We start from the raw sequence: 25971 nt of genomic DNA on the forward strand, positions 1-25971 counted from the left end.
GCCAAATCTCCCCCTCCTCCACATTATATATGTAAATTTTTTTCCTGTGTGTGTGTGTTTAAAACATTAGTTTGATTGCACAGATTAGAAGGTATTTGCTGTGGCATATTTGTGGCTCAGGTAGGTCCTGTGTGTTCTGCTCGAGGTCTGGGTATTTGGCTTTCATAAAGATAGGAGCAGCTCCTGCTCCAGGCAGCTTGAGGCAGAGAGAGGAAGGAGAACAGTGCAGAGTCGCCCTTCTCCCCTGCTTGTTCCTTTGCTGCCTTTATGCTTTTGATAGTTTTCTGGAGATGAAGAGGGGTGATAGTTCTAGAGATGTTTTTGTAAGTGAGGTATAGTTCCTGTCTGTACGTCATACCTACTAACTCACCTTAATTATTAAACATGGAGCAAGATAAGCAGATGGGATTAAGTTTTATTGAATTGTAGTTACAAGTGGAAAAAAGTATGACCTGTGTGAAGAAATAATAATATGTCAACCTGTTAAAAGCTATTAAAATTAAAATGTTCCTGTGTATGTGTACAAAATGCAAATAACATACAAGGTAAAAATTACAGTGATCAATTTACAACAAAAAAAATCAACATTTTAGCTTTCCAGCTTGTTTGATTAATCAAGCACATTTATTCCCGAGTCCATACCATTTCTACAACACAGTTTGGACAAAGTGCTATTGGAAATCAGCCAGGTTTTAAAACTGCAATGTTAAGATAGATTGTTAGCTCTCCCAGAATTGGTGTAGATGAAGACAAAGAATTTATACTTAAACTCAGGCAATGGTTCTGGATTAATGAGCAGTTAAGTAATTCTACTGCTCTCAGTAGAAGTGGTGAAGGTTTAGAGCTTTACCTCATGGCAGTATCCTTAGAAGGGACTTCTGATATTTAATTTCATAAACACTGAGAGCTTTCTATGGACTAGGCACTATACTGGCTCTGGGGATCAAAGGCAATTAGCTATCCCCGTACTCAAGTTGGTTAATGAATCTAGTGTCATTTGTACCTTTAAAAAATAGAAAGGAATAAAGAAAAAGCACCTGCATTTGTGATCTTGAGTTAAGTCTGGTAACTGTAACTAAAGTAATTTACTCAAGATTCAAATCCATAGTTGTTTTGGAGAGAGTAAATGTCAGATGCACTGTGGCTATCAGGCACACAGAGGTGGTAAATAAACATGGCTGGTGTTTGTTAAATGTGAATTGAAGATAAAAAGACTGATCTTAAGCAAGGTTTGTGATTAATGGGTTTTAATCTACCCAGTTTGTTTCCAATTATTCCTTTAAAGTACTAGTCTGACTAGTATTACAGAGTTATAATCTTCCAGAATTTCACATTAGCCTTGCCTAACATGCAGTGTTCATGTGAATGCTAGCTGGACTTTGGGAATCGGGCCATTGAAAACTTGCAGGAAAGAGCTACCCAAATGCATCAAGAAATATGATTCTGTGCTTGAAAAACCAGTGATACTAATTTAAAGGATCATTTGGTTCATTTGCCATGTGATTTGAGATTTCACTTAATTGTTTTCAAAACATCCACTTGAATGTGTTGGTTCTTTCACAGCCAGACTTTCAGAACTAGCTGTCAAACTGGGGAAGCCCCAGCCACACTTCCGTGCTGGAACAAGGCCCAGAATGCAGATGGTTCAAACTTTTCGTAGAAAACTGAATGGGATGGAGAGATAAGAGGACCTTTTTAGCATTTCTTAATATGCAAAACAAAATTTCCAACCTTGGTCTATTGAAGTACAAGTATTTTAACAGTTCTTTTAAGACCATCTAGATAATTTAAAATCTAAGCATTAAAAAAATCTTAACTGATATTTGTTTTAAATAAAAACTGACTAGTGCCCCTTTATCTTATCTACAGTTTTGAGAGACAAGCATTTTTTTTCATTTCAAAAGAATTGTTATCATTTCTATGCTGGATTGCATTTTAAAATAAGGTGTACCATTAAGCTTTAGTTATTTTCATAAGTACAAAGGGAAGGAAAGGGCTTTGCATGACAGATCTCCAGTTTTCATCGATCAAGCAGAATGACTGTCTCTGCTTGGTAAATACAAGAACAGGCTTTGAAAAGTGAAGGGTTTTGGCCCAGACCCTCACAGTGAAGACTAAACCAGGCCTTCACTCTGTGCCCTGTCTAGGGGAAGCGCCTTCCTTCTAGAGGGTGGTCTCGCCGTCAGCTTCTCTCCCATATCTGTCCATGTCTGTGAAGTCACATTCTGGCTCCATCTCTATCTTCACCTGTGGGACCATGAAGACTGGGCTCTGTGAGTAGTTGAAGGCAGGTGAGGCTGGACAGGAGATTTTGAAGTGCAGGGTGATGCTGAATGAGAAAAAGAGGAGGGAAGAATGATTTTTCTAGGATATGGTGTTTTTAAATGCTATCTCCCAGAACAGGGTTCTAGGGCAAATAGCTCTGTCTTTGCTGTTGATCTCTTAACACATCACAAGAACTAGCAACATCCTATCTGCTTGGCCTTCAGCTGTCACAGTTACTGCTCTTGCCCTACTTCAACCGATTTTCCACATTGTTGCCAAAGTGAACTTCTGGATCATGAACCTGACTGGTCCCCCATTGTTTAAAGGAGAGAATTCATGCTCCTTAGCCTGGCGAGACAAGAACCTTCTCTGCTCGAACTCCTGCTTGCAGTTTGCCCTGTTCTTTGCCCTGTGTCTCTCTAGTATTTCAGGCCTCTTCTTGGTACCTGCAGTGCCTTTTCTCTCTTTTTTCCTTTTCTGTGTACATCCAGTAGACTCCTATTTATTGTTCCCAGATTGTCTGGGTAAGGCTGATCCCTCCCTTAGATTCCTGTCCTTTCTCTTACATCTGCTCCGTTGTTCTTGGCACATGGTAGTGTATATCTTTGTTCATAAGACTGTCTTTCTCTATTCCCAGGGATTAAACACCATGCCTGGTAGATCATGGATGCTAATCTGCTAAACTAGATCATGTTGCTGAGTTTTTTTGTGTCACTGGAATGGAATCCTGCTATTTAGTCATCTTTGCTTCCATCTACTTTCATAGATTCAGTAAAATACCAGTGTAGTTGAGGTACCATTACCATTTATGAAATTTTCTGCATTTTTGACCTTGTCCTATGCTTTGTGTACTCTAACAGGTTTTCGGAGATATTCTATCCTGATCCAAATTCTCTCTCCATTAACTGAAATTGGAGCAATTGGAGATTCAATTTTGTATAGGCTACTTTAAAATGAAAATAAATCAAGATAGACAGAGTGCTTTTCTCCTAACACATTTATTTATAAAGATCAGTGGCATGAAGGGCATAGGAGCCCTGGCTCAGGAAGTGGGATGAGATGGCAGGCAGATATGTCATTTGGATTTGACACTCCTGGGTTACGGTGGCCTTGGGTCTAACGCTTGTGTTGGTGATAAATCTCATCCGGGCAATGTGATAACAGCTTTGACTTATAACTCAGAAGATCCCTTGGGTGATCTACACTCTCTTGTCCATGTGTCTTACAATCTTCTGGGTGAGTGCCATCTACATCTGGAGTCAGCTGCCTCTAGTCTTGGGACAGCCCATGCTTTTCCCATTAGATCTAGCACAGAGTGACTCCTGTCCAGTTTAGGGTACACTGTAGGAGTAGGACTGCCCTCACCATCTTCCATAGTAATGACTGAGGCAGACTCTATTGACTCTGAATTCCTCTTTTCCATTTTTGATCCCCTTGCTTGTATTCAGTCATTAAGTAGTCCCACCTTTTTTGAGGGTGGCTTCTCATTAAAACAGCAAGGAATCACATTGTTGGCATGGGAGTTGCTGGAAACTAGGCCTTGAATTCTTTTTTGACTATTTTTATCTCCACTTGATCATTGATATTTAGTTTTCCTTGATACCTTTTCTCATCTTTGCTAATTAACCATGCTGTTATTTTATTCCACAGAGTATTAAAGTGCTTGGTGTTTTGATCCTTAAAGTTCATTTATCCTGGCTTTCAATAATATATACTTAAATCCTGTCTAGTTTCTATTGTCTTTTTTTCAATATTTACTTTCAATTTTCATTCTACTCAATATTTTATAATAATTTCCTTTACTAAAGTTGAATACCCTTGTGTGTTGTCATCACATTATGTCAGCAAGAGGACAGATTTGTTATGTGATACTTAATCAGGTCTGTGCCTTTGTGTCCTGTGGTGGAGCAGCAAAGGCCTTTTACTGAGACACTGGCTTGAGAAATCATTGTTGTTCAAGCCATTGCTTATTCTGTTATCTAACACCCAAAGAGTCTGTCTCATGGTTGTTACCTTCGGTCAAGTTCTGAATCACTGAAGGAAGAATCAGAGTGAGTAACTCCAACTGGAAGATCTTTGTCCTGGCAGGAAAATTAAAGTGTCAGATGTGGAGCAGGTTTGAGAACTATTCTGGAGAATGCTCTCTTTCTCCAGCGCTTCCCTCACCCATTTCTTCTCCTTTCTATTCTCCAACCCCATGGCCAGTGCTACCCAAGACGGATACAGGGACCTCAGAGGTGGGTGGCTTCTGCTTCAGTTATTCCTTCACCTGGAGGCAGGCGGGAGGCATGGCAAGGGCCGGGGAAAACAAGGAAGGGTGACAGAAGTATACAAAGAGGAAAGGAGGAGGAAAACGGGAAATGCAAAAAGAAGAAGTACTTCTGTGGGAGAATATAATGGGAAGCCCCTTTGTTGGAAGGCCCTTGTGGGGGCTGGCAGGATACCTAAAATGGGTCTTTGGGGAAAGTGGCAAGCCCTTAGGAGCACCAGGGTCAGGACTCATGTTGGGATCTTTCAGACTACTCCCAGGATAGACTATGTTGTCTTGATGACAGGACTGTCCACTGATAGGAAATTGAGGCTGGGAGTGGGTAAAGACAGCAATAAAATCCCCCAGGTTCTTCATAAGCCACATCTGATCCTTCCTGGGCAGGTTCCCTTTCAACATGTGGAAGGTGCTTGTGACTCATACAGAATCTCAGGGACCAAACCCTAGGACCTTGACTAATTTATAATCCCAGTGTGATGCTACTTACTCTCCTAAAGGGAACAGCTCAGCTGGGATTTGAGCTTGTAATCATTTCAACAATCATGGGCAAATGTGTGAGGCTCAACAGGTCATGATTGGATTAGTGCAGTCTGAAACAATGCAAGAGGGGGCAAGCTGGTGCCATGGGCAGCTGGGGGTACAGGGGGTAAGGAAGGAAAGAGGGGGTTTGCCCACACTAAAGTGAAGATTGGTCACGGAAATCTATATAGTCTGATCTGGGGCTTCATATGGTTGGAGTCCCAGTTCTCTTTGAACTCTGCCTAGCACAGGAGTCCTAAGACCAATAAATCTGAGTTAAAAATGAAAATTCCTTAAGAGGTGGAGGGTTAATAGTAAGTAGGAAGGGAGAGACACCATGTGTTTTACTTACTGTTAATGCAGTGGATACCGTTTTGGGGATCTGATTGGACACTTTCCATGGGGATCTTTATAACTGAGGGAGGAGGGAACTGGGGCTGGAGAGAAACAGTGGGAAGAGCTGATAAACACCACCAATACAACAGTGTTGGCTTTCTTGCCAGGATGGAAAATACATGCATCCATAATGTGCAAATCACCATCCTCTTCACATCCAGACAGATGGTGGGTATGCACATACCCGGGGGCCCTGAGGACACTGGAAAGGACACTCCTCTTGCAGGAGTGTTACTCATTAGAACTGCTTCAACTATCATGATAAGTCATTTGGGAGTAAACTTCACACCAACTATGAAGATGTGTGTAAAATGAATTTATGTAAACTGGATCCCATTTTTCCTTAGAATATATAATCCAGAAATGCTTTTCCCCACCCCTGAAATAGTTCCTCGCATGTGGTAGACACTCAAATATTTATTGAATGAATCAATGAAAGAATATTTGTCTTTAAAAGGCACTTAGACTCTCGGTTTCTTTGTTTGCAGAACCTAACTTTCAAATCATCTAACTCATTCACACAGGGGAGTTCCCTGGTGGCCTAGAGGTTAGGATTCTGGGCTTTCACTTCTGTGACCTGGGTTCAATTCCCTGGTCGGGGAGCTAAGACCCTGTAAGCCGTGCAGCACAGCCCTTTGTGGGGGGAAAAAAAAATCAATGAAAAACATATGAACAGGGATTATGGGCCTCTTACCTTCCTGGAAGAGGACAGTAATTAAGGACCAGGGGAGTTTGGGCCTATCACTATCATCAGAAGATGGTTTGATCGTCACCAGTCAGTCAGCAAGGGCTTGCCTATGAGCAACTTTGATCTGCAAAAGGCAAGATTGCTAGACTAGTTCATGGTGGAGGCAGGGATATGGATTTGGATCAGACTGGGAGAATGGGAGCCAGACATGGTACTAGGAATGGCATGGGCAGCTTAGTGTATTGGAAATTATCAGATTCAAAGTGGGGAATGGTTTTCTTAATTCCCTCCTAGACATGCCCATCTTGGGTGAGTCACTTCCCTTTTGGGGACAGTTTCATCATTTGTAATGAACATTTGAAGTAGACAATCTTATCCCCAAATATTTTGTGATTTACTATAAATTCAGGACTGGCTTCTTGTCTGTTGACTCCCTGAGTGTTTTAAGGTGAGATGGGGAGGAACATGGGAGAAAGGAGGGGCTGATGGGGCAACTGAGAGGTCCCAGACATCTGGGGAACAGGTCATTCTTTCAGTGAGGACATGTGCCTCTTCCCCTACCTCCCTCCCCAGGACCCTAGGGACAGCCCCAAGCAAGACTCGGCCCCAGTCTTCCCACTTGCCCAGGAGTCCAGTCTACTAATGAGTCCCCATTAGAACCCTCCCCCCAGGCCTGCTCTGTTCTTTGGAGGTCAGTCCTCATAACCTTGTCCATGATGGAGCCGAGTCTTCCGCTCTGTCCCCTCTGGGGCCTGTACTGCTGTTACAATGAGCCCAGGGGCCCACAGGAATTGGAGACAGTAGGCCTGGCCAACCTTTTCCCTGGGTAAGGGGGCTCATACATTCTGGCCTACGCTAATGGTATTCATGTAAGCAGACATGATCTCAGCACACCAGACCAAGGCTGGGCAGTCACTCCTGGCTGCCTGAGAAGCCACCCCTCCCTGGCCATGGCAGAGGTGGAGGGAGGGTCTTGATCCCTCCCGTCAGCCGAGGCCTCACATCCTCCCCACCTCCTCGTCACTGTCCTCGTGGGCCCCTTTCCTTCTCTTCTTCTTATCCGCCTCCTTTTTCTCCTTCTCTGGGAGGATGTTGTCAATCCAGGCCAGGTCATGCTGGGAAAAGATGAGGTCCAGAAGCCTTCGAACAATGATAAGACCCAGGATCTGTGGGGAGAGTTCAGAGAAAACCATGGGTTCAAGGCCCCAAACTCTGGCATATTTTTTTTCTCCCTCAGTCAGCTATGTTCAGGGACTTTTGCTGGTATCTTTGGAACCTTCTCAAAACTTCCCCAAACAATGGTTCCCCTCCCACCTGTCTTGGTTCTTTTCATCTGGCCTTTCCTCAGTTGAGGGATTGAGCCTGTGACAGCTGAGGTGGGAAGCCAGGTGGCGACCATGGGTAGAGAACTAGTTATTCTTTAAATTAGTGGTTCTCAAACTTGAACTTGCATCAAATCACTTGGCAGACAGTTAACACACAGATTTGCATCTCTAACAAGATGATGCATCTCCTGGCGGAGATGTTGATGCTGCAGATTCAGGAATTAGACTTTGAGATCAACTATGCCTATGTCCCCATTTCTAAGAGCTGCCAATCTCTCTGCTAACAGAACCTGGATGCTGCCATATTTAAAGGAAAGTCTAGAAAGTTTTTTTTTTTTTTTCAGAATAAACAAATTAAAGGCAAGACATGTGTTCTTTGGAGAAGATTAAACACTGATCTTTTAATAAATGCAGTGGGTCCAAGTAGCTACTTTTGAATATTGTCCTCTCACCACCAAGAACTGGCCATTAAATGACATCAGGGAGAAAAGCAGCCAGCCAGATTTAACACTGGATCCTGTGTTTTGGGAGCAAGCAGAGCTGGGGAGTTGGACAGACCTGATTTTCAAAAATCCTGACTCTGAAAACAGATCATGGTTGCTAGAGGCAAAGGTGGGAAGAAGGGCTGTTCTCACAGGGACAACGCAGAATTTTAGAGGTGATAGAACTGTTCTGTTTCATGACTATGGCGGTGGAATCACTACTCTGATTTATCAAAACTCATAGAATGGCAGAGTGAATTTTACTTCATGTAAATTAAAAAACATCAATGTGGGGGGAGGTATGAATCTTGGCTCTAGTCCTTCCTGGTTGTATGTCTTCAGGGTTCCAGTCTATAAAATGGATTTACTAGTAATTCTTTAGGGCCAGTGACAACTAAATGAAACAGCACTTAGTTCCTGCCCTTCATCAGCCCTGAACTCCCCACTGTTGGAGAGGATCCATTTCACATTCCCTGGAGTGGTGGTTTTCAACCTTGGATGCAGATTTATGCTTACCTGTAAACTTATTACAAACACCAATGCCTGGGTTTTTCTAAGATTCTGTCTTAATCGATCTGTGGGTGAGGCCCACATGTACTTTTATAAACCTCCCAAGTGACTCTTATGAGCAGCCAGGGTCAAGAAGCACTGACTCAGAGCCCTCCCAGGATATTTCTGATCTACTCTGTGTCCTCAATTTGGCCCCTAATCCAGCCCTTCAGGCTTTGGGGCCCACCTAGGGCCTCCCCAAAGCATTAGCCCACAGTAACCCCCTCCATTTCCCAGGCCCCAGCAGGGGCAGAGCCCACTGCTCCCCATGGGGACAGATGCAACGTGTTGTGGGCTTTTCTTCTTTTCACTTTTAATTCCGGAATAATTTAAAACTTACACACAATTTCAAGAATAGCCAAAGATTTTCACGTACCTTCCCCAGCCTCTCCAAACAATGACATGTTAATGACATTAAACTTTGAAGTTCTAAATCTCTGACTGTAGCTCTCCCTGTCCTATCCCCCCATTCATTTTTTCAAATTCAGTTATATTGAAAGTTAGACTTATACTTAGTATAGATTTACTTCTGCACTTGGTTTGAATTTTGGCAGCGGGGCACTCAGTCTCCTTGTTGAATTTGCCTAGCTCCATCACACCACAGAGAAGGGGAGTTTGGGTGGCTTTTGCATTCTCACTGAGCTGCCCTGACCTGAGCTGGGTGGAGGCAGGTGTGTGGATTGTCACTGCAGTGTCCACCCACCACACACAACTTCTGCCCCCTCTAAGCCTCTCCATTCCACCACCAACCCCCCAGCTCCATCTGGCCTGGAGTCACAACCTGAATCTTGATCTGTGCCTGCCTTTGTGACCCCAAGAGAGTCCGGCCATTGTGGAGGAGACTAGGGTGGGTCTCCCCGTGGACACCTTCCCTGGCTGAACCTGCAGAGCAAGGAGGGAGAAGCCTGTGCCCATCTTACCATGACTGGGAAGATGATGGCGGCCATTGTGGACTTGAGGATCCAGAGCACAGCCAAGCAGAGTATCTGCACCAGGGTGAAGAGGTGGATCCGGCGCAGGGGCACGTGCCGCAGGAAGGCATGGTCTGGCTGGTGCTTGGCTGGCATCAGGAAGAGTTTGCAGCGATCCCAGAACTGGTGAGGACAGTGTGAGTCTCAGCCAGGCCATGGGGACCCTGCTGGCCCTGCTGGGGGCTTGGGTCTGGTAGAATGGGTGCCGCAGCAGGGTCTCATTGAGGGGAGCCCCCGGTCAGGTCTCAAGGATGCAAAGGAGGGGGAATGGAGGGCTAGGAGGAGGTATAATGAGATTTTATGGGGGGAGTGCTGAGCTCTTGGTGAGGGGTACAGCCCTGGTGCTGGCCCCAGTAAACACTGTCCACTTTCAAGGAAAATGCAACTTAAAAGCAACACAAGCTATCCAAGACACCTGGTATATCATGGTAAATAGCAAAAGGAAATGTTTTCTTTGTGCAGCTTGCCTTAGAGAAGAGAGAGGGGTAGTGAAATGCTCATAGGAATCAGCGTGATCTGGGTTTTGAGTTCTGAACCTCAGTTTCTTCATCTGTAAAATGAGGACCTAAGGACCTAAGGGTCCTTACCTGGATGCCATTCAGGGAGGCCACACCCATGTAGAGGAAAACTCCATACAGCACCGGCAAAGGGATGTACTGAAACGAGAGGGGGAAGCAGAGCTCTGGACTGGGCCGCGTCCAGAGCAGGCTGCTGGCCACTCTGTTCAGGATGGCAGTGTCTGCCAAGTCACGGAGGCAGCCTGGTCAGCCTCGGCTTTCCCCAAGTGTTGAAAGAGCTGGAATTTTGGAGGAAAGAAGCGTCTATGAGCTCATCTGGAGCCAGAGTGTCTGTGGGGAAGGAGATGGTCTCTGGGGCTCTGCTGCCCCTTCTCTAGCCCAGTGAACAGCTGCTCGCCCAGCCCCCCCCCATCTTTATGCCCTATAGAAGCCGTGTAGCCTGGCTGAAGATTAACCTTCTGGAACACAGCAAATCTCTACAGACTGCTCGTTCCTGCCAGCCCCTTTCCACCTCCAGCCCCCTCTAAGGGCCCCCCTAAACTGCACTGCTCGGCTTGCAGGGGGCTGGCGACCCTTGATGAACTTACCTACTAGTGGGGGGTACCGGCTGAGGAACAAAACTCATGCAACATATACAATCAGGTAAAAAAGAAGCAGAACAGAGTGTATGAAGTAACCACCACTGGGCGACAACCAACTGCTGATGGTTTCATGGGTAGCTGTCCTTCCCATCATGCTCTCCAGTAGTTCGCTTTTTCAAACATGGGATCATATCCCTCATACTGGTCTACAGTGGGCACTGTGACTCTTTAGAAGACTTCTGAGGTACGTCTCCACCGTCTAAGCTGAGTCTTTCCTTCGTTTCTCCTTCCCTTTACCTGCACAAGGCCGCTGCGCTCCCTCCCAAGGCTGCTGTGCTAAACACTTGCAGGAACACACAGTACTATATACAACTTTTAGGAGTCCATTTAAGAATGCTGGCAAATCCAGACAGATCAACAACCTCTCACTTAAAATAAGTTAGGCTGTCTTCATTTTTTAAACACGACGGCGGAGCCTGGTGGGCTGCCGTCTATGGGGTCGCACAGAGTCGGACACGACTGAAGCGACTTAGCAGCAGCAGCAGCAGCATCATTTGGACCCACATACTATAAACATTACGACATTTGAACTTAAAGAAAGGAAACATGGATCCATGACATCATTCCATTTGTATATGACTTATGAGGTTTTTGCCGTATTAAATAAGGTAAAAATTTCAACTCATCAACAGACGATTAGTTTAATAAATGTGGAGTGTATATTTCTATATATCTACAGATATGCATACATCATACATACATACAATGGAATATTATCCTATTACACAGCCATAAAAAATGAAATATTCCCATTTGCACAACATGGATGGACCTAGAGAATATCATACCAAGTCAGACAAAGACAATTATATGACATCACTTACACGTGGAATCTAAAAAATAATACAAATGAATCTGTATAAAACAGAAACGGGCTCACGGACAAAGAAAAGAAACTTACAGTTACCAAAGGGGAAAGGGAGTGGGAGGAATAAACTAGAGTATGAGATTAACAGATACACACTACTGTATTTACAACAGATAAACAACAAGGATTTATAGTTCAACACAGGGAACAATATTCAATATTTTGTAATAACTTATAATGGAAAATAGTCTGAAAAAAATCTGGCCTAATCAGCCTCAAAGTGTGGGAGCAATTAAGAGAGAAATGAAATCCTAAGTGAAAGATTAAGCTATAATCTGTAACAACACAAATCTTTTAAAATTGAATTTATTTATTTTTGGCTGCACTGGGTCTTAGTTCTGCGTGTGGGCTTTCGCTAGTTGAGGACAGTGGGGCTCCTTTCTGGTGGCAGTCTGCAGGCTTCTCACTGGAGTGGCTTCTCTTGTTGTACAGCACATTTTCAATAGCTGCGGCACATGGGCTTAGTTGCCCCACAGCTTGTGGAATCTTCCTGGGACTGGGGATTGAACCCATGTCCCCTGTATTGGCAGGGAGATTCTTAACCAATGGACCACCAGGACAGTCTGACACAAATTTAATATGGCTTAAAACTTCTGTTTCACTCTAACGCGTGTGAAAACCACATCAAACAGAAGAACTGGACTGTCTTAGTTTGCAGTTAACAGTAATTGATTATCATCACCTCATTATCAAGCCTAGGGAATTGTCTCCAGTCTTGTCATTTGCGTTATTAAAAAGCAAAGACATCACTTTGCTGAGAAAGGTCCATATAGTCAAACTTACGGTTTCTTCCAGTAGTCATGTACAGATATGAGAGCTGGACCATAAATAAGGCTGAGCACCAAAGAACTGATGATTTCAAATTGTGGTGCTGGAGAAGACTCTTGAGAGTCCGTTGGACTGTAAGGAGACCCAACCAGTCAATCCTAAGGGAAATCAATCCTGAATATTCATTGGAAGGACTGATGCTGAAGCTGAAGCTCTAAAACTTTGGCCACCTGATGTGAAGAACTGACTCATTAGAAAAGACCCTGATGCTGGGAAAGACTGAAGGCAAGAAGAGAAGAGGGTGGCAGAGAATGAGATGGTAAGATAGCATCACTGACTCAATGGACATAATATTGAGCAAACTCCAGAAGATAGTGAAGGACAGGGAAGCCTGGTGTTCTGCAGTCCATGGGATTGCAAAGAGTCAAACACCACTTAGCAACTGAAGAACATCTGTCATTTGCAGGCTGAAAGAGCTTTCTCAGAAAGTCCGAAAGGCCTGTGACATAACACTCTGACCAGTGATGGGGCTGTGATGTAGAATTCTAGATTAATTGGTGCAAATCTTTCTTGGATCTCCAGGGAGGGGCTCTTCTCAAATATTAATGACAGAGTAAAATGGCAAAAAGGTGCCTCTAGTGTCAGCTTTATACCACTTGTTAAAGCAAAGAACAACAATCACAGTCCTAGAAACATAAGGCCTTTCTATATAATTTGAGGTTGAGACTGTGAGAACAATATGGGGACCAAAGGGGAAGCTTCTGATATGATCAGGAGTTCCTCTGAGGCAGAATGCAGAAATTCACAATCCTGACAAGCTGTGGTGAGTTGCAAACAAAAAAGTAAAACAAGAAAAACCCTTTGGGGCTTGGAATAAACTGAGAATCTGCAGAACTGAGTATGTAAGATATTTATGCTGCCCATCAGATACACATCCACTTCATCCCCCAGTGCCCCTGTTTGGCAAGATAACCAAATATTTGCAAACTGGTGATGGAAGGACTGAAGATTATCACTGATCCTCTAACAAACATCACTGTATCTAATGTCAGTCTAGCCGTTCATTGCTTCAGAGAGATGGGTAGGAGGTGGTTTTGTTCCTTGCTGCTCAAAGTGTGATCTTTGGACTAGCATGATTTGGTACCATTGGTGAGTTTGTTTAAAGTGCAGAATTTGGGGCCCCCCACACACCTATTGAGTCAGTATCTTCATTTAACAAAATTTCCAGATGATTTTTAATACACGTGAAAGTTTGAGAAGTCCTAGAACAGAACTCTACTGGAGGAATTTGGTACAGAAATAGGTGAAGTTAATAAATGATACAGAAACAAAAATAACAATAAAAACACTAATAACTAGGATCTAACTTGCACCCTCTAAATCTGTAGCATCTTCTCTTTTGGCTACATAAATAAAAACTAAAATTTTCAACTAAAGCATGGTCTTGGGTAAATAGTTCTCTAGTGTAAGTTCTCAATGAGTCTAGTACCTGCCTATGTTGATAGAACTAGGAAAACTAGTTGCAAACACTTAAACAAGCTTCATGGAAAATTTTCTTGATTGGAAATAAATTCTGGGATTATATCTAGTAACTCAAATCTGTTTTAAAATTGTATTTTTCTTGAACTGGCTATACTAAATGTCTCTACCTAAAATCAATCTCATGTTTAGCACTGGTGTCAACTAGTGGCTTCCCTGGTGGCTCAGTGGTAAAGAATCCACCTGCATTGCATGAGATGTGGGTTCGATCCCTGAGTCAGGAAGATGCCCTGGAGAAGGAAATGGCAACCCACTCCAGTATTCTTGCCTGGGAACTCATAGACAGAGGAGCCTGGGAGGCTACAGTCCTTGGGGTCACAAGAGTTGGACACAACTTAGCGACTGAACAACAACAACAAACTAGTGACAATGCTTTAATCATCTAACAATTTTGAAATCCTTGATATATACCTTGATATAATTAAATCTTAAATCTTACAGTCAATAAGACTTTAGATGTCTTTCCTGTTATAAAATGTGTCAAAAAGATTAAATAAAATGGTTAAATAAAATGATTATATATATTTTTCCACTCATTGTAAAAGAGTGGCAGCCAGATTTTTCAAATCCTTTTGTGATAGAATGCAACGACAGTATCAGAGCATTTGGAGCTATAAAAAACCCCATAAAAACTTTTTCATGACAGCTAAAGCAATAATGAACATTTCCCCATTGATGGCATCTTCCCTTGTTTATAAAGCCTGTTTTTCTCTTCTTTTTGCTGCACTGCATGGCTTGTGAGATCTTAGCTCTCCAACCAGGGATCGAACCCAGGCCACAGCAATGAAAGTGCGGGTCCTAACCACTGGACTGCCAGGGAATTTTCTCATTTTTTTCCCCCTAGGGCTGAAATTTTATTTATTAATTTTTTTTTATTGCAAGATGTTTGCTTTACAATATTGTGCTGGCTTCTGCCATATATCAACATGAATCAGCTACAGGCATACATACATCCCCTCCCTCGTGAAACTCCCTCCCATCTCCCACCCCATCCCACTCCTCTAGGCTGGCACAGAGCACTGGGTTGAGCTTCCTGTGTCACACAGCAAATTCCCACTGGCTATCTATTCATTCCACACATGGTAATGTACACGTTTTCATGCTACCGTCTCAATTCGTCCCACCTTCTCCCTCCCCCACTGTGTCCACAAGTCTGTTCTCTATGTCTGCATCTCCCCTGCTGCCCTGCAAACAGGTTCATCAGTGCCATCTTTCTAGATTCCATACACATGAGTTAATATACAATGTTTGTCTTTCTCTTTTTGACTTCACTCTGTACAATAGGCTCTAGGTTCATCCACCTTATTAGGACTGACAAATGCATTCTTTTTTTTGAAGCTGAGTAATATACATTGTATATATGTACCACAAACAATAAATGCTGGAGACGATGTGGAGAAAAGGGAATCCTCTTGCACTGTTGGTGGGAATATAAACTGATAGAACCACTATGGAGAATAGTAATGGAGATTCCTTAAAAAACAAGGAAAAGAACTACCATATGACCCAGAAATCCCACTACTGAGAAAACTATAACTGAAAGAGAAGCGTGTACCCCAGTGTTTGTTGCAGCACTTTTGGCAATAGCTAGGACATGGAAACAGCCTGGAGGTCCACTGACAGATGAATGGATACAGAAATTGTGGTGTGTGTATATATATATATATATATATATATATATACACACACAATGGAATGTTCTTCATTTTAAAAAAATATGTATTTATTTGTGCTGGGTCTTAGTTGTGGCATGTGTGGGATCTAGTTGCCTGACCAAGGATTGAATCTGGGCCCCTTGCACTGGGAGCCCAGAGTCTTAGCCACTGGACCACCAGGGAAGTCCTCTCATTTGTTTTTATAAGATGCATAAATTAATAAAGAAATACAGTCCACAAGCTTTTTGTGTGGAAAATTGCAGCAGAAAGGAGTTTCCATTACTGCTTACAATAGAAAACTATATATTACCAAAGAACGAGCAATGAGGCTACACATCGTTTGAAGTATGACCATCAAAGGCTTTGGCAATCTTATGCACAGAACTATTTTCATCCCAATTACTTTAAGTATATTTCCTGGGCATGCTGTTGATATTTATATTAATAAGATAGACAATATTAATGCAAAAACAAAAATTTACTAAAATCAGGGCTTCCCTGGTGGCTCAGACAGTAAAGGATCCGCCTGCGTGTGGGAGACCTGGGTTGGATCCCTGGGTCAGGAAGATCCCCTGGAGGAGGGCATGGCAACCCACTCCAGTATTCTGGCCTGGAGAATCCCCATGGGCAGAGAAGCCTGGAGGGCTACAGTCTGTGGGGTCACAAAGAGTCAGACACGACTGAGAGACTAAGCACAGCCCACAGCAAACATGAGTACAAAACCCTAGAAGATTTATACTCAAAATATAATGTGTCCATAAGATAACTGATTAAAACGCAAATGGAACGAAAGGAGGGAAATGAGTGGAATTTTCTAATTGGTTTATGTTCCATTCAAATACAAACAAGAGCTTGTGAGAAATGACTAAATAGCTGAACACTCAACAGCTGGGGCAGCAGGCCTCTCTCACAGGGAGGCAGACACTGCATCTGCAGTGTTTGTAGGAACTTTTGGCTCCTAACGTGCCTGTTGGAGCTTTTTTAACACACACACTCAGCTGTTAGACAATATTGGGATTGACAGGCAGAATGGTTCTTTGGAAGTCTCTCTGTAAAAGCAAATATTCCCTGACCATTTAAAATACTCTTTTAAATTAACAAAATGTCCCTCTCTCCCCTGTCGTATGCAAAATGGAAACATCCCTTAAAAAAATTACTCAACCTTAATACTGTTTGGTTGTGTTCAGCACCAGTTCTCAAGCCAGAAATTTTTTCCATCATAAATCAATTAACATCATGGTTCTTTAGTCTTTTTTTTTTTTTCACAAGCTCACCCCTGAATGAGCCATTCTGGGAGATACATGCTCCAAATATACTCCCCATCGCTATCACCTCTTCCAGCTGATCTAAAGGGACTATTTGAAGCTATAGTATGAGGAAAAAGTCACTTATGTGCCCAAGACATGCAAGACAGAGGAGCAGAAAACAGGCCCCAAGAGCAGTGACAGAAGCCTCCCCCTGCAAGTTTTGAACTTCAGAAAACATGTGAACAAAGAGGCCAAAACCCACAAAATAGGAAAAACCAACTTGAGAAGCTACTGATTTAAGCAAAGATGGAACTTGGCAGAACTTTCTGAAGGAAGTGTCCTCCAGAAAGGTGAGGGTGGACCCTGGGAGGGATAAGAAAGAGCAATGAGGATGGCCTGGTGCTGATAAGTAAAAGTGGTTGCTCAGTCGTGTCCGACTCTTTGCAACCGCATGGATTGCAGCCTACTAGGCTCCTCTGTCCATGGGATTTTCCAGGCAAGAGTACTGGAGTGGGTTACCATTTCTTTCTCCAGGGGGTCTTCCTGACCCAGGGATCGAACCCAGGTCTCCCACATTGTAGGCAGACGCTTTACCATCTGAGCCACCAGGGAAGTCCAGGGAACAGAGATAGTAAAGGATGCAAGATTACAGAAAACAGTAGTGATGATGGGATATCTTTGGCCTCTTAGGGGCCATGTGGAGAGCCTGTTCCCTGCTCTGAACCATCAGGCCAGTGCCTTCTCAGATGGACAGGGCCCTAGCAGAGGGTGCAGAGCCTCACCTGCAGGATGGGAGCCAGGAAGACAGAGATCCCTGTCAGGATGAAGACGATGGTGCCAGTCACTCTCTGTTCCCTGGCAGAGAAGAGCACATGGTCAGGGTGGGCTGGGAGACTTTCCATGACATTCCAGCCTTCTGTGGGCACTTGAAGGTTGTGTCCAAGGCCCTGGGCTCTGCCTTGCTCTCCCATTCCAGAGAGTAAACCAGTGGCCTGAGGACACGCTGCCCAGCACATGTGTAGAGAGTGCATTTGACTGAAATGAGAGCATTTGTAGGCGCCTTCAGGAGGCTATTCAGGGGGTGCTTGAGCCAGACCAACTTGGGTTGAATGTTGGCTCTGCCACTTACTAGCCATGTGGCATCAGGCAAGGCCCTAAACGTCTTCAGCATCAGGAGCGTGTACTTAATGGCGCCCACCTGAGGGGTTGTAGTGAGGATGAAGTGGGAGATGAAGTGCTCATTATCCTTGCCTTTCGACTGTGGTAGGACCTCACGTCTGTGGGACATGACTGAGGAGGATTTAGGGGGAAGGGGCCAGGCTACTGGCAGCGCAGGTATGGGGGCTGGAGGGCAGGTGTGTTTTCTGGAGTGCTCAGACCCAGGCACAAGCCTGGAGGGAGCTTGTGGCAGACTGCTCAGGCCCAGCCATCTGGGGCTTGGGGATCCAGGAGAGGACACTGCCCTGACCCTAGGAACCTCGCTTGCAACCTGCTGGGTGGCCCAGGTATTCTCAGGCCATGGGGAGAAGTTCTTAGGACAGCCATGTATGAGAACATCAGTGTCTGATGTGGGCTCACCCCAGAGCTCCTGAGGGGTGGAAGATGCACTTCCCTGCCTGAAACAGGTCAGGGACCTGACTTGGGCATGAGCGAAGGGGCAAGGGAAGGAATGGAAGTGACAGGCCATGGGCCACAGCCCAAGGGTAGAAGTGGTCCTGGAAAGGCTTTCTGGAGGAATGAGATTGAGCAAGATGTGAACCCTGATTTGGGGGGTTTGAGGGATGGCATGGCAGGGAGTCTTAAAGAGGGGACAAAAATCAGGTCAGGAGGTGCTCTGTGGGAACCCTTGAGTGGCCTATATAGGTAAGAAGTGAGAATGTGTGAAGGGGCTGGGGTATACTGCTGGTAATGTTAAGAAAAAAATGCCACTACAACTGAAGTTTTGTCTTCCTCTTCCCTCCCTTCAGAGATATAACTCCTATCTCTGTGGTTCCTAGATTGTTAGAGAAGGGGCCCTATTCACCCAAATACCTCGATGGTAAGAAAAACCAACTTTTCCTCCCCAAGACTGACCCCAACTCCTGCTCAGGTGGTCCCCAGGCCCTGACCTTCACCTACCTGACCCCCAGGAACTGGGGCTGCTCCCCAGGGGCGCTGGTCTCTGTCTCCATCTTGAGGCTGTCGATGTGGGCAATGGAGATGACCGTGGCAGCCACGTACCAGGGGAGCCCCATGAAGGAGCAGAGAGCCATGAGGATGCCCACCCAGAACAGGTCCAGATGGTAGCCAGCCGCCTTCTGCAGAGGCAGTGGGAGGGAGGAAGCTGTCTAGGGAGCCTGTTCCCAGCCACCAGTTGGGGTGGGGTGGGAGAGACAGAACTCTCCCAAAGCAGCCATTTTGTGGAAGATGTTTTGAGGGCTCTCCTCAGCATTCTAGATAGTACGCTGCAAGGACTGCCACCCTAAGGTGGTCAGGCCTTACCAACCCCAGAGTTTGGTGAACCAGGGAACTGATGCAGGTCAGAGAGGAGAGAGGTGTTCAGGCTTGGAGAGGCCCTGGGTTTGGGTCCTTGGGAAGCAGGGTCTTCTACCCAGCAGTGCAATATCTCTACAATTCCCTGAGAGGCCCCAAATGGGGCATGTCTAGCCCAGGCCTAGAGTGGGCCAGATTGGGATGGGGGAGAGGACAGCTGGAGTCTCCTCAGACCCAGAGGCAGGGAGAGGAGTTGGAGGGGCCAGGAAGGTGAAGAATGCTCCTCTGTCTATGGTTCTGGATCAAAATCCCCTTGTTAGCATCTGTTCAGACTTCCGAGTTCAATGTCGGGAGACAGAGTTGGGAGAGTCACTTTGGGAGAAGCGAGGAGCCCATGCCCAGGGGCCCACCCTGGGTTTGGCCCTGGTCCTTGGAGCCTCCCCCTGGCCCTTCTGGCTTTATCCACATCTGGAGGTCACATTCCCCCTGCTCCCCTGGAACTCCAGTCTCCTGCCCTCATACTTGCTTCACAAATGGCCCAACATTTTGCAGGAAGCAACACCTCCCTCCTTCATCCCTTTTGACTCTGTGGAAAGAGGCTGGGCCCCTACTCCTAGCACCAGGCTTACCCTCAGCTTGTTCTCCTTCCGGTTGACTATGACGGCAGTGATCTGTTGGTCCATGAAGATCAGGATGGTCACCAGCAGGGCGGGCAGGATGCTCGCTAGGTATACCCACCACGGGTTCTTCCCAAAGGGAGCCACGAACCAGCCTCGGTCAGGCCGTGTGGGCTGAACAGAGCAAAGGAGAGGGCTCTTTCCTCTCTCCCTTGTCCTGGAGCATTTGTTGTCCGGCCCACTCTCCCAGACCTCTGCTATTCCCACACCTGGAGTACTTTTCAAGTACATTCTTTCTCCTTAAGGCCATTAGGCACCTGCAACTTTAAAGAGATCCAGGAGGCACAGGGGTCTTAGGAAGGATGTGGTGTCTACAGAACAAAGGAGATGATTTGATGCAGCTGCCCTGGGCTTGTTTGGGAAACAGGGTGGTGGAGAGTCAAAGAACGTTGGGAGAGAGTTTGTGGTCACTAATTACAAAATGTGCTAACAAGAAATGGAAATGAGGCCTAAAAGCAAGAAAAAAGAAAATGAGAGGCCCAGCGCCTGACACTTTCTGCCTCTCCTCTGAGTCATCTGTCTGGGGAGTGTTATAGCGTTGTCTGTAAAACACCAAACATTAATTCAGACTTGAATATTGAGAATAAGGCATTATCTGTGCAGGAGCTGGGCTGAAGTTTATCTTCTGCTTATTTAAGAGAAAGAAGTACTTTAAATTTCAAGGCCAACATGAGTTTTTATGAGATGTTAAAGCTGAAATAATGTTGCAAAGGTCAAGCCCTCAAAAGTAGGGAGGGTCAGTTCTAGAACCTCTACCTCCCAGTTCAGTTTAGGTGGGCGGTGCTCCTTGTGAGGGAGCAAGGCTCAAGCAGAGCTACAAGCAAACAGCACCAACTCTGGACTAATGGCTCAATCAGTAAAGAATTTGCCTACAGCACAGGAGACCCAGGTTCGATCCCTGGGTTGTGAAGATCCCCTGTAGAAGGAAATAGCAACCCACTCCAATATTCTTGCCTGGAAAATCCCATGGACAGAGGAGCCTGGGGGGCTACAGTCCATGGGGTCACAAAAGTTGGACACAACTTAGCAACTAAACCACCACTAATGGGAAATTTATGAAACTTAAGCAGGCCCTGGAAGCTCCTGGAAGACTTGTTAAAATGCAGAGTGCTGAACCCCACCCCCAGATTTTCAGACCACATTCTGAGGATCATTGGTTTGTGTTTGTTTTGCTCACCTTGTGGCTTGCAAGATCTCATTTTCCTGACCAGGAACTGATCCTGGGCCACGGTAGTGAGAGCCCGGCATCCTAACCACTAAGCTACCAGGGAACTCTCGAGGATCACTGTTTTAAAGGATCATTTTCAACAGATCCCAAGTGGCTCATCTTATAGACTACCATGAGTGAGGGCATTGTAGACCCATAAGTGGAAATCAAGGGGCCTCAGCTGGACTGGAGGGTGGATTCCAGCACCTTCCCTTTATCCTGTGGCTACACAGCAGAAATTCATCATGGATATACCTGCAAGCCACCACCTCAAAGGACTGTCCCCAGGAGGCTGTGTAGTGAAAATGTGAAGCACACACAGAGAACCGATGTGGTCTCTTGGCTGAGAACATTAAAAAATTGATCAGCATAGAGGGGAAGAGATCTGCAGCTGGGGGGCAGGCAGAAAAAATGCCCAGAGCAGGGTTCCAGAACAAACCTTAATTTCGCTGGGCACCAGCAGCTTGGGAGTTGCCAAGCCGAAACAGGCATCAATTCCACAGAAGAGCAGGATGGAGAAGATGATGGAAAAGTCAGCTATTAGGGCACGAACCTGCAAAAGAGAGATGAGCAAGTCAGAGAAGCTCCTGCCCACTCCAGGCAGATATCATCCTCTAGCAGCAAAGAGGAGAACTGCTGAGAGCTTGAGCTCTGGAGTCAGAACACCCATCTTCAGCTGTCTCAGAGAGTGCTGGTTGTTCTCTAAGTTGGATGAACCTGGTGACACTCCCACCCATTGCTTTTTGTCTCCAACACTAGGTTTTCTAAAACCTTTGTGTTTTTACCAATCTGACAGCTGTGAAATGGTATGTTCTTACTCTTCTCTGCAACACTGAATTTCAAGAGGCAATGTGGTGGTTTGTAAGTAATTTGACAGCGGAAAAGGTGGTGATTTTTTAAGTCTTCATTGAGTTTGTAACAATACTGCTTCTATTTTATGTTTTGGTTTTTTGGCCACAAGGCATGTGGGATCTTAGCTCCAACCAATCATCAAACTTGCACCCCCTGCATTGGAAGGCAAAGTCTTAACCACTGGTTCACCAGGGAAGTCCCAGGACTTTGTTTTAATGCATTTGTATTGTAAGTACACTACTTTTCACTCAAGTTGTATTTTGTAAAGGCCAAATAAAAGACTCTTTAGAAAGAGTAAGTAGGTAAAAAAAAAAAAAAAAAGAACCGAAGAATAAATCTAATAAAAAATGTGCAAGACCTCAAGGTCAAACCTTATAAAACACTATGAAGAGAAAAAAAAAAACCTTAATAAATGGCAAGGCATACCACATTCATGGAGCTTCTCTGGCTGCTCAGTTGGTAAAGAATCCACCTGCAATGCAGGAGACCTGAGTTTGATCCCTGGGTTGGGAAGATCCCCTGGAGGAGGGCATGGCAACCCACTCCAGTATTCTTGCCTGGAGAATCCCATGGGCAGAGGAGCCTGGTGGACTATAGCCCATGGGGTGGCAAAGAGTCAGACACAATTGAGTGACTAAGCACAGCACAGCATACCGTATTCATGGATCAGAAGACTCAGAATTTCTCCTCAAGTTGACATTTAGAGTCAACATAGTTCTATCAAAATTCCAACAAGTTTTTATTTTGGTGAAATTTAAGATTCTAAAATTTATGTGGAAATGCAAAAGGCCAAGGAATTATTGGAAAAAAAAGGACAAAGAGGGAAAGTTTGGTCTGTAAGATATACATATGTGTTAATCAGTCTTAGAAATGAAGACTGATACTGACATAAAATAAATCAATGAAACAGAATAAAAAACTTAGAAACAGATCCTATCACATATGAACATTTGATATATAGCAAGGGACACACTGCTTCCCTTGTGGTTCAGCTGGAAAAGAATCCTCCTGCAATGCAGGAGACCTGGGTTACATCCCTAGGTTGGGGAGATCCTCTGGAGAAGGGAAAGGCTGCCCACTCCAATATTCTGGCCTGGAGAATTCCATAGACTACAGTCCATGGGGTTGAAAAGAGTTGGACATGACTGAGCAACTTTCACTTTCAAGGGAAACACTGATGAGCAGTGGGGAAAGGATAGCCTTTTATGAAAAAAAAGTGCTGGAGCAATTGGCTATCAAAGTAAAAACCACTCTCTAACACTTAACATCAAAAGCAATCCTGGAAAATTATAGATTTAACATGAAAGGAAAAACAATGACGCTTTTAGAAGACAACACAGAATATTTCCTATTCAATATTTTCTTTGAGGAAAAATGGATACATTTGATTACAGTAAAGCTAAGAATCTCCATTAATCAAAATATACCATTAAGGAACTTCCCTGGTGGTCCAATGGTTGGGACCCTATCAATGCAGGGGACACCGGAAGATCCTACATGCCACCAGAGCAACTAAACCCGTGCTCCGTGATAAGAAAAACCACCACAATGAGAAGCCTGTGAGAAGCCACAGTGCGAGGCACCACAGCTAGAGAGTAGCCCCTGCTCACTGCAACTATAGGAAGCCCCTGTGCAGCAATGAAGGCCCAGCACAGCCAAAAAAAAGGGGGATACCATTAAGGAAGTAATGAGGCCAGTGATAGAGCAGGAGAAGATATATGATCACAAAAAAGTTTCTATCTAGAATGTATAAAGAGCTGCAAATCAGAAAGAAAAAGACAATCCAGTTGAACACGTGCAAGAGATTGAAACAGCCTCTTACAAGAAGAAAGTCAGCGGTCATATGGCCAATAAACACATGAAAAGATTTTCAACTTCTTAGTTGCTGGGGAAATAAAATGAAGAAAACCACAATATACTACTAGGCTAAAGAAAAAAGTCTGATAATATCAAGTGTTGTCATGGGGACTTGACAACAAAGGAACCCAGTTCTCTCTGAGTATAAAGTCTGTGCTCTTAACAAAAAACCTCTCAGTGAGCAAGAGCTGATGTGGACCCATCACATGGACCAGAACCCTCTCAGGGATTCAGCAGAGGCTGCCACGTGAACTGTCTGACTAGAGGCCCCCTTCTAACTGCAGGGTGAAGTTACCTTCGTAGGGAAATAGCGGCTGAATTTGAACTTCTTCAGGGTCAGGGTCATGGAGTATGTCCCGAAGAAAAGGATGAACGACATGAGTGCCAGGTCTGGGATGAACTGGCAGGAATTCCCAAGTAGGCGCCCACCATAGTTCAAACACTCCTTTTTGCTCAGCAGGGACCAGTCCAGCGCTGTGAGGTTAAGGGGGTTGTACTTGGAGACCAAGACAAGAGAGAAACAGTCAGGGCCTTCCTGGCAGGTCAGCTGTGTCCCCCTACCTGCAGCTTCCAGGCAGCCCACACAGCCCTCCCACGCTTGCAGGGGGGCCCCAACTCTCCTGCTCCATGATGGTGCCCAGTAACAGAGTTATGCTTCTGGGGACAGGCTGTTTCAAGGAATGAAAAGCAAGAGGTTCCCTGGGAAAGTCAGAAGCTGACATGTGCTTCTTCATTGTGTTCTAGGAGGTACTGCTGTGTTAGGAGGAAAAGTGCAAGTCTGGCTCCCATCCCAAGTCAGTCAAACATGGGTCCTGTCCACACCGCTTTCCTGGAGTGTCTCACATGTATCCTCCCCTTTCCTTCCTCTTTTAACACCCTTTCACATACTGGGGCTCACACCCCACCCTTGTCAGACCTCTGTAAGGTTAGTCACTTCAGTCACTTGACCTTTGTTGTCCCAGATGCTTAAAATCCAGGGCACACAAAACAATTACATATGTGTATATAATATACATTCCTATACATATTCATATTATACATGTTCCTAAGTCTCTAAGTATAATAAAAGGAGAGTAATTTATTTAAAAATTTATATTTTGAAAAATTAATGTACAAATATTCAGGAACCCACATAATGAACTAAACAGATGCTTGCCACTAGCCATTCTGTATGTTTGTGTTAAGAGAAGTGTGGTAGTTTGATATAATGATGGTCCCTAATGAATCATGCCACCCTATGTTCACACGCCTTTGCAATGTGATATCCACAGTTCTCCTACAGACAAAAGCCCTTAAATGTCTCAAATAAGAGGAAAGGACTTACCAGAGAAGTGTTGGTATTTGGTGGCAGCGTGGCTGAAGCATTGAACATGGTTGTATTCGCTGTGGATGAGCAAAGGGTATGGGGAAGGGTCATCAAACTGCTGGGTGCGGAGCCTGCACCCCACCCCGGGCCCCACCCTTTCGTATTTCCTTCCAGTTCCTTAGGGCCAAAGACTGGTTTTCATTTTGAGGGTAGCTGCCCCTCTTCACTCTTCTCACTTTGCCTGGGGAGGGACCCTAGGCCACAGTTCTGATAGACTAGCTCCATCAGGTTAGGACAGATCCTGTCTGATTTCAAAGGGCTGGCTTTAAAAACTGCTGCCAAGACAAAACTCGAACACAAGTGGGAAATAATGTGCCTTATGAAACCCTAACACTCACCTGACCAATGTCTCTGCTCTTAGACTTTAAAAAACATTTTCAAAGAACTTACTCTTTGCCATGCATTATGCCAAACGCTTAAACACATCATCTTGCTAAATTCCTAAATCCCCAAGAAATCTCCCCATTTTAAAGATGAGGTAACTGAGGCCCAGAGAGGCTAAGTAATCTGCCCTTTGCCCAAGGTCACACAACTCCTACTTGAAGGAGCCACTATCTATCCCAGACAGGCAGGCTCTATACAGCGAGCTTCCTTTTCTGCTCTGCTCCCTCTCAAATTACACTTCCCTTCTCTCCTGCCCTCTCCATTTGTGTTTTGTTTTGGTTTTTTAGGTCAGCTGGGCCTGTAAGAACTTGTTTGTTATCTTTCCTAATCTGCCCCTTAAATGCTTGCTGAGGAAAATTAAAGCTGGGTCCAGGACCTGAAGGAGAATCAGGATCCCAGAGGTGCTGCCCTCAGCCGTTCACTCTGTATCCCTTGTCCACGCTCCCCTGCCCCAGC

The 25971-nt window shown here is 44.9% G+C and overlaps 1 protein-coding gene across 7 annotated transcripts in view; it reads right to left on the bottom strand.

Annotated features, from left to right (window-relative positions):
* Positions 1 to 395: 395 nt before the first annotated feature.
* SLC4A5 (solute carrier family 4 member 5) overlaps positions 396 to 25971 on the bottom strand; it is a 125840-nt gene continuing 100264 nt past the window's right edge. For 3 of the 7 annotated variants that reach the window (XM_081595765.1, XM_081595763.1, XM_081595764.1), the window contains 12 exons: positions 25090 to 25148; positions 24061 to 24261; positions 21496 to 21609; positions 19802 to 19963; positions 18819 to 18997; positions 17483 to 17555; positions 10052 to 10120; positions 9414 to 9587; positions 7151 to 7303; positions 5406 to 5490; positions 4279 to 4346; positions 396 to 2329 (listed from right to left, as the gene is read on the bottom strand). In XM_081595765.1, coding sequence (XP_081451891.1) covers positions 4312 to 4346; positions 5406 to 5490; positions 7151 to 7303; positions 9414 to 9587; positions 10052 to 10120; positions 17483 to 17555; positions 18819 to 18997; positions 19802 to 19963; positions 21496 to 21609; positions 24061 to 24261; positions 25090 to 25148 — 1304 coding nt within the window. In that variant the 3' untranslated portion in view covers positions 396 to 2329; positions 4279 to 4311. Of the gene's footprint in view, positions 2330 to 4278; positions 4347 to 5405; positions 5491 to 5750; positions 7304 to 9413; positions 9588 to 10051; positions 10121 to 17482; positions 17556 to 18818; positions 18998 to 19801; positions 19964 to 21495; positions 21610 to 24060; positions 24262 to 25089; positions 25149 to 25971 lie in introns of those variants that run through there. The other 4 variants (XR_014083521.1, XR_014083522.1, XM_081595762.1 and 1 more) reach the window with 3 other exon arrangements.

This window comes from Giraffa tippelskirchi, chromosome 4 (genome assembly GCF_054371585.1).
Source record: "Giraffa tippelskirchi isolate mGirTip1 chromosome 4, T2T-mGirTip1v1.2.pri, whole genome shotgun sequence".
Classification (NCBI taxonomy): Eukaryota; Metazoa; Chordata; class Mammalia; order Artiodactyla; family Giraffidae; genus Giraffa; species Giraffa tippelskirchi.